Genomic DNA, 9,034 nt, shown 5'->3' on the forward strand with positions numbered 1-9,034 from the left:
TCTTTCCTTCGTCCCCAGGAGTAACTATTCTCATCACACAAAAAAATGTGAAAACCAACTCATTTAGCAGGTGGGATCTTTTTGCTATGATGGCCAATTATGTATTTGACAATGGTGGCAAAATAAAACTCTCTCCTTGTCCAGTTCTGCTCTTGGGAGAAGCAAAAGTTTTAGTTTTGGGTTTTTTTGTTTGTTTGTTTTGTTTGTTTGTTTGTGGGTTTTTTTTAAAAAAAAGCTTTTGTCTTCAGGAAACTGTATTTAAAAAAGAGAATTATCTCTGCCAGTAAACTCTGGAAAAGATTTGATAACTTACAGAACTGATGTTGACCAATAGGCTTGATAAATTAAAGCCTGAGTAGAGAATATCTAAACATGGAAATATTCCTGAATAACTTCATGTGTCAACACTCTTGTCCAGAATGAATCTCAAATACATTCAACACCATTAACTTAAGCTATTTTGAAAACAGATTAAGCTATATCAGAAAAAGACATTTGGTTTAGAATCAGAAAGTTTTACGTGACTTATTCAGGAATAGTTAATTTGCTTTAAACTTCATATTCTGTCTTATTGCAAAACAGTATTTATGGATAGACGTTCACACATTGTTAAGAGGTATTTCTTTCAGTAAGTGAATAATTATTTATTGCATTTCATGTTGCATACAAAGATACATTGCAATGCAAACTATCTATTGCCATTTTTTACTGTCTTAGTAAAGCTTCTTTTAAAACAAACTACTTTTATATATACAGGTAATTTCTCACACACGCTGAAAAAAAACCCCAAAACTTCCCTGGCCAAGAGATGGCAGAGAAGAGCATTTCTGAAATGTCCTATCATTCGATCAGTGTATTTGTCAGAAGCGCTATGTGCAGAGATCTTCTGCCACTAAGAAGTGTTGCAAAGGGCTGCAGGTAATTGAGAAGAAGCAGATTTCTAGAAAAGAGAATAAAAGCTAACAGAATCGTTGTTAAAGGAATGTCACTCATAACTGTAGGCCATCAATATTTGCAAGCACGCTGTTCACAAGAGATGGGAGTGTGGCCTTTTGGTTGAAGTAGGGAATTACAAAATGAGGACTACATGTCACACTAAGCGTGTCACTTAACGGGAGCACCAAGGGTAATAAAAGACCCCAATACTAACAATGCAAAAAGAGAAACTTTGGAATGACAGAGAAAAAAGACTAAACTATCTATCAGCTACATTTAAAAAAGAAAGATAACATAAATTTCTGGCTTTTTCTAACATCACAAGTAACAACAGTAATGTTTTCTAGATAAAAGCTCCATCAATTTTATAACTAAATATTTTGAAAAATTTAATAAAGAAGAAAGAAATAAAACTCCCATGCACATACAGGAGCATCATCTAAAATAACTATATTTAAAAAGCTCCAACAAAATGCTTCGGTCATCAATCCCTGTGAACACTACTAATACTAATAATGGATGAGAGAATAATTTTTATGTGGATTAGAAACTGACTAAACAGACAGAAAACCAACAGCAGGGCTATATAGCCAATTTCAGTAGGTCAAAAGGTTCACAAAAAATGCCCAATAACTCCTGTTACGAATGTTTAATTTATTTCTAAAAGAGGATGAATAGCACCAACATTTTAGAAATCATAAAGTAATTCAGAATAGTCATCAATGAAGAAATGTTTGCTTAAGTCAAGAAAGTTTGGTTAGCAGCCAGCCTCCTGATGGGTGAAAGTCAGAACTGATTTATGAAGAGTAAGACACACTGCACAAACCTTCTAAGCTACGTACATTACCAAACCCTGAACAAGTTGCAGCTTCTCAAGTGAAAGACCTGAATGCAATTCATATCCAGACAAAAGAAAAAACATGACAATGTGATTATGCTACTGTATAAATTGCTGGAATCGTTAAATACAAACTCTGTTATTTTGTTACGTTCATCTGATTTCTCGAAAGAAAGGACAGACCAACAGATTTCTGTTTGGAAGAGAACAGGGTGAAGGAAAGATAAGGCAGATGCACATGAATGTGTGCACAGATACAATGTGACAGGGTTTCCGAGGTGTGCACTTGTTCATACAAAACTATACCAGTTTATGTTTTGTTAGCTATTATTTATAAAATCAACTAAGTTCTAGCAATACCCAATAACCTTTGGCACCACTGAGATATAGCAGCAATGCATGGTTTTGAATTATATATTACAGAAATTTTATTTGCTTAAACTGATAAATACTCAAGAGTTTAAAAACTCTTACTCCTCAACGAGTTTTTTAAAAAAAGGAGTGATGCTTACATTCTATGATGGTTTCACTCATTAATAAGTGTTAATTTATTACCACAAAGGTGCTGGCATTTCAAAAGCATCATTGCAAATGAAAGACTAATGCTGTAACAGACTGAATTTCATTAGCAAGGAAATATGTCAATCTTTTGATTAAATTAATGATCAAGCGGACTATTTTAGGAAAGACTCGGTAGTGTTGCCAGCAAAGCACCAGGAAATCCTCCAAATAAGGATTTGTATTTTTGAAGAGAATGCCAGGAGGATGTAGCCTATTTGAGAGTTAGGCTCAAGCTTCAACAACTGAGGAAATAATACTGTCAGTCAGCTTCATTTTTAAGTTCTCCTGGCTGAATGAAGAGTGAAGAAGATTATGAGGTTAAGACCTCAGAAGTATCAAGTTAAGTTGCACTTCATTGCATTTTTTCCATCTCCACACAGAAAGGCTGATTAATATTTTTCGTTCCCAGTGTCAGAATTTTTTAGCAATCTGACAAACTCTGGATGTTCTGCTTCCCACAAAGAGGTGACTCTTGTTAACATTTGACGCCCAGGACGACACCTGAGAAGTGTTCACAGTTACATGTGTGCCACCAAACAGAATGGCCAGGAACTATTCCCTGGTCCTGCCATGGAACAGGATGGCACAGGATGGTCTGTGTCCACATGGCTGAATGTCCTCCTGCTTAAGCCCAGGATGTCTGCATCCAAACTAACTACTGGGAATGTTCCTGGGCCTCTGCCAAGCCCAGAACCATGCCAGGGCATTGCCTCGGAGTTGCTGGCTTCTTTGGTGTCTTAAAGTGTCTTAAAGCTCGCTCAGTACCCAAATCCATGTAGCAGCCTCACTTAGTTACAAGTATGGATGTAGCCTGTGTGGTCCTTCTCTACTAATTAGACTTAGCTAAAGGCATCAACCTAAAACTAAGTTTGTGTTGAGGGGGTCTCATGAAGAAACCATTAACAGAAGCCTCCCTGAGAGTCAACAGGAAAATAGGGATGGGGTCTAAAACTTAATTTAACCTGGGGCAGACTGGCAATTCCTGTTTCATTTCTCTTTTAATGAAATAAGAAAGCATATTTCACAGAAGTTTAAGAAAAAAAACCCAACCCAGAGTACCCCATTACCTTGCAGAGCACAAGAGCCCAAGAAATCAGCAGCATTCAAAACCAGCAGCTGAAGAGCAATCAAGAAAGAGAGATAAAGAGAGAGTACTTTCTCCTTTTCAAGCATGCTAGCTTAAATTCACCAGGTTCCCTCATCAATGTATGAGAGAGAAAAAAATCCAGTCTATATCTGGTTAGATTATGAAAGGGCTTTAAATTAGATTAAAAAAAAATCTCATAAACATATGCTCCAAATATAAATGTTTACTGAATTATTTGAACAATAAATACAACACATTAACCTCTAGCTCAGAAAAATAAACTGTAAGCAATCAAAGGCTCTCAAAGCAGAGAACTTAAGACCAAAACCAAAACTCATGCAATAAAAGAATATCATGTAAGAACTACACAAAAATAAATTCAAATGAACTAGCTACTAAAATACACATATGTGCTCAAAATCTTGTGGGAATCAAATATTCCAGTAAAAATAAATGGAGAGATGGAAACACAAGTTTCTTATTATCACACTTCATATGTTATAAAAGCTAACAGTTAACTTATTTTTGGCAAAGGGACAAAAGTTGCACAACACTCTGGCTTACACAAATATTTTCTATTGTTAAATGCATCTTAAATGTAGCTTGTCATATATTAACTTCATGCACACAGTGCACCATGCAATCTAAGAGCGTCCCAAAGATACCTCTGCTTCAAACCTGATGAATAGCATGCTGCCAGTATCCAGTGAGCCAGGTGTAAAAAAATTACTGAAAAATTCATAGTTTAATTGAAACCAGATAAAATAATTGTATAATAAAGACTGCACAGATGTTGACCAAAGTTGATATTTTTGGACAAATTACTGTATATGATATTTTCTAGAACACTCCCTCTTGAAAAGATAAAACAGTAATAAAAGTTCTCTCACAAAAAAAATGTCCCTGTTTATAATCACAAAGTGAAATATGCTTGTGGAAATATATCAGGTTAACCTCATGTTTGACATTTTTAGTTGTTGTTTCCTTTAAAAGAAAAAAAAAAGTTTGACGTGCAGTGGAAATGGTTATGAAGAAGTGGAAGAATCTACTCATGCATATATTATACATAGACTTGACACTAACACTGCACTTCCACTGAAAATTTTATAATGTAAAGGCAATGATTTAGCAAGAGTGAATGTTTAAGAATAAAAATTCAGTATTTTTCATTCATCATCTGCTAGCAGAGCAAGTTATTACTGAGCACTAACAGTTTTCCATTTCCAGAGTTGCAGGGACATGGTTCTGCCTCAACCTTCTTATTGCTTCCTAGTGACAAAGAAAAATACAGATACACAAGAATTTGCAGTGACACCTCCCACTCTCATCGAGTTACACAAACCAAGATTGAGTTGTAGAGGCAATGATATATGCATTAAATTTTAAAAGCAACGTCCTTCATTGTAGTACTCACCACAATTTATATTACTATTATTTTCCATATGTTTCCTCATGTATAGCTAGCAATCTGCTTGCTTTGAGATAAGAAGCTGCTACTAAAATCATAATCAGTCTTAATTTTTGGTGTAGTAACATAATGTAATTGCCAAATATCTAGTGATCTCTTTATAAATTATTTAAAGATGAGAAGACAAGAAGAAAGTCCTAAATATATTTATCACCATTAATCATTTATATTCTAAGGGCATTTAAAGGTCCAAATTCAGAGTAAGAACTGCATTTTCCATCAAACTACTTTATTATATGTTATTAGGATTAGTCATTAATGTTTTTATTTTAGTTGAAAGTTTGTGTATAGCAGAATAGAGCTTCCACAGGAAAGACATGGCATTATCCATAGGCTAAGCATATGCACTGCTTTGCTAATAACATAACTTCCATTCTATAAGGTTAATGTACCTGAAGTTCTGATGCTCGCTTCATCATCTCCAGTGTGATGTAGCAACCAATAGAATGAGCAATCAGTACCAGCTTTATATCTTTTGACACATTCTTTTTGAGGAAGTTCAGCTTATGCTCTACTTGTCCGTTAAGTCCAAAAACATCCTCTAGCTCCTTAATATCTGTGTCTGAAACATAAAAGAAAATAAGTCCTTTGTTTTAATAATAGAAATTTCAAGTATCTTTTTTTTTTCAGTTCTTGGTAAAACCCTGAAATTAATAACACCTTTTAATTAACAAAAACCCCAACAAATAACAAAAATCAAACCTAAAAAATTTAGTTTTAAGTTACCACCACTGGTAAATATAGACTGATGAATCACATGTACAGGATGTGAAGCCTTATGTGTGGCTGGGGAACCAGGGAAAAACACAGAAACATGGATGGAACTTGATGGCACATCATCTAGCATTGTCTTCCTCTTCATTCATTACAAGACCAAACTCAAGGCAATGGATCAGTTCAAATCAATCCAACTTTATACTGAGAGATCAGGATCTACAATAGCAATACTGTCCAGGAACAAGAGTCCCTTCACTCAAGACAACTATCATATATGTTATTATAAACTAAGAACCTTCAGATATCCAAAATCTCTTGTCTTAAAATAAAGATAAACAAAATAGTGCCATGGAATGAAGAAAAATATGAAATGCATATGTGTCAACATGGAGCACTAGCACTTATATAAACTAAGCAGGTTCTTATCATTGTCAAATCAGCTACAAAAAAGATCAAGTTAGAGCTTCATGGTTCTAGCCTATTGTGCAATTTCATTCCTGTTCTGCCAGTGGTCTCCTGAAGGAGCTTGGGCAATCACTTACACGATAAGGACTTTACTACTCGCTTCCCAGCCAGTCCACAAGACAGGGATGATCTGGTGCATATAAAAATTTACAGCAATTTGGGAATCTCTAACTCTTGTTCATGAGGTAGGTGACATGGCTTTCAAGTTCCCCAATCTAAGGGGGTTCACAGTTCTTTCATCTGCTAGAAAAGTGCTCTGCCCACTAAACTAAAAGCAGTATTAAGGATACACCACTCCAATTTAAGCTGGACTACTCGATGGAAAAGACTCTAAGAAGAAATACTGAAAAAAAGATGAAAGAAAAGAGGCAGAAAGCATGAAGGAACATATGCTGATAGCTTATCTGAAAGAGATGTACTGGTACTAATACCACTCAATCTCTTAAATCCATGCTATTATCTCAGGGCTCAATTTCATACTCCGGATTAAACTCCTGATCTTTTACACTCCTAACATGTTGATTTCCATGCAGCTTTAGTCTGGAATAAGCCAAATCTCCTTGCAGCAAGGTTTTGACACGTGATGGGGACTGGCTCATTTCTGAGCCATGGTCCTATGGACAGTCAAGAGCCTGTTCTGTTTTCCAACACCCTAAATAAAAGCCAAAGGCCAAAATATTGTTTTTAAACTTAGTTTCTATTTTTAACAAAATATGTCTTTCCTACTTTTTATTTATTTACACAGCAGCTTAACCTCATGCAGGAATGGGCTGTCTACATCACAGGTCTAATTAAGGGTATATATAACATACATAAAACATAGAATATTTGAAATATGATGGCCCACTACCTACAGTAACAGGTGAAAGAGTATGTTATGTTGAGTGTATGTATGTTACCATGAGTTGGATTGGCAGGTCAATTTTCCCTTGTAAACATTTGCTATCATTTCCATATTGCTTTAGTCAGGCACTGCCATCTCCAGTGATTTATCAGCATGTCTGTCAATGTTTGACATTCCATTAATAGCTTTAGTTCTTGAAAATAAGTGATTTTACAAGAATTTCACCTTATTTCTAGGTTAGAGCAAGGGAAAAGGTGGTAAAGTAGGTGTATAAATCTTCTAGAGAACTTCTCATGGTTTACAAGACCCCAGAAACCAAACAGGAAACAAAACATTTTTATTTGTATTCTTCACTCTCATGAAGTTAATGGCTGCTTTTCACTACACAAATTCAATATGTGCTACAAGAGATGTTGAACAGTGCTGCAATGTAATTAATAAACAATAGAGCAAAGACAGCCTATCCCAGTCTCAACATTTTCCAAGTTAAGGTAGATAACTATGTTAGACAAATTCAGTTAATTATTGTAGTTATTTAAGACATTAGATATCTAATTTAATATTTAGTTACCTAATAAATAGCAGAGTAGAGATTCAGGACAACATTTATAGCTGTAACTGATTTTAGCAGAGATGTGCCTATTCAAAATGAGTTTTGTTGTGAAAGCAAGAACCCTGAGGAAGGATACACATCATACAGGTGGGGATTAAGAGCAGAGTGAAAAAAAAGGGCTTTTTCCTCATTGGCCAAGACTTGAGTTTAGGAATTCAGTGTACCCAACTCCAGCCTGTGCACTTGTGCTTTCTTACGGGAGCAGGGGAAGGGGAGAGCAGAGCCGAGCTTGCAGAAGCTGGTTTTAATCAGATGGGTTAGTTATGACTGAATATGATAACAGAGACCGGTTCTGCTGCATCGGGCCAAAGCATCCCCAGCGCAGCCCTACTCAGCACCACGCAGAGCGAGGATGCTCAGATCCCCACGCCTACTGGCCACATACACGTACGATCTCTCTAAGACTGAAAGCGAGTCCTGACCGCCAATGCTGGCCCTGAAGACTTGTTTTAGCTGCTTAATACAACTTTTCCTTTTCTTCTGAAACCCTGGTTTGTTGCCAAAGCAAATCACATTGGCACTCCTCCTAGAGAAGCCACACTGGAGGATGAGCGCGCAGTGTGGGTTCTGGCGATCCACACGCAAAACTCTCCTCATCATCAACTGACCCTGCACTCTTCTCAGGTGAAACTCCAATGTCACATAACCCTATATTGAAATACACATCCTATTTTTCTACTGGACAAATATAAAATTGTCCATGTCCCATGTCAGTTCATGTTTCCCCAAAAGAAATACTATGCTTCTCATAATCCAAAATATGTGAGAGCAGGGCTGCGTCACAGGTTTGGAAGATTTATTTATTTATTTTGCAGAATAAAATCACCCAGGGATTATCCAAAATCAACATGAATTTCTTGGGTGGAGAAGCTTAAATGGGTTCTTTATATAAGCAAACAGACTTGCACAAACACACTGGCAGTCAGCTCCCTGATGGCTCTACATCAGAGAACGGACCAGAGTTACTTCACCTCAGGTGTGGAATAAACGGCATGGCTGAAGTAGAGCTCATTTAAGCACTTTTCAGATAGTAGAAATTATACGACTTGTACCTTATGCTGCAAACACCCCATCTGGGCCAATACATGTGATGTTAAGACTTTATTTAGCTGAAGTATATTAAAAGAAATACTGTATTTCTTTATTTTCTTTGGCAAAACATTCATCTTCCGATGTGCTTTCGGAAAAACAAATGCGCAACCACTTTAATGAATCTCTTTTTCTGACCTTTGCTAAACCCACAGTCAGAAAACAATGATAGATTAAAATAAAGTGTTTGCTCTAAGATTACTCGACAAGTTAATCTTGCTAGGGAAGAGGACTGGTTTTCAGGGAAATAACCAAGAATCGTGTTTGTTTGTTTTTCTGCTGTGTATGCAAGGGAAAATCTTAGGCAGAAAAACAAAGTGTATCAGTTATATGAGCAGACTTTAGACTGGAGATTCATAAAATTTATCCCTTAAAAAGTCTCCATAAATCATAGAATCATAGAATCATAAAATGGT

The 9,034-nt window shown here is 36.1% G+C and overlaps 1 protein-coding gene across 1 annotated transcript in view; it reads right to left on the reverse strand.

Moving 5' to 3' along the window:
* LDAH (lipid droplet associated hydrolase) overlaps positions 1-8,126 on the reverse strand; it is a 71,187-nt gene extending 63,061 nt beyond the window's left edge. Inside the window, exons 1-2 of the mRNA XM_010165353.1 lie at positions 7,904-8,126; positions 5,283-5,476 (exon numbers count right to left, since the gene is read on the reverse strand). Coding sequence (XP_010163655.1) covers positions 5,283-5,476; positions 7,904-8,126 — 417 coding nt within the window. The remainder of the gene's footprint in view (positions 1-5,282; positions 5,477-7,903) is intronic.
* Between the last annotated feature and the right edge of the window lie 908 nt (positions 8,127-9,034).

The sequence above is a fragment of the Antrostomus carolinensis genome, unplaced genomic scaffold (assembly GCF_000700745.2).
Source record: "Antrostomus carolinensis isolate BGI_N321 unplaced genomic scaffold, ASM70074v2 scaffold9593, whole genome shotgun sequence".
NCBI lineage: Eukaryota > Metazoa > Chordata > Aves > Caprimulgiformes > Caprimulgidae > Antrostomus > Antrostomus carolinensis.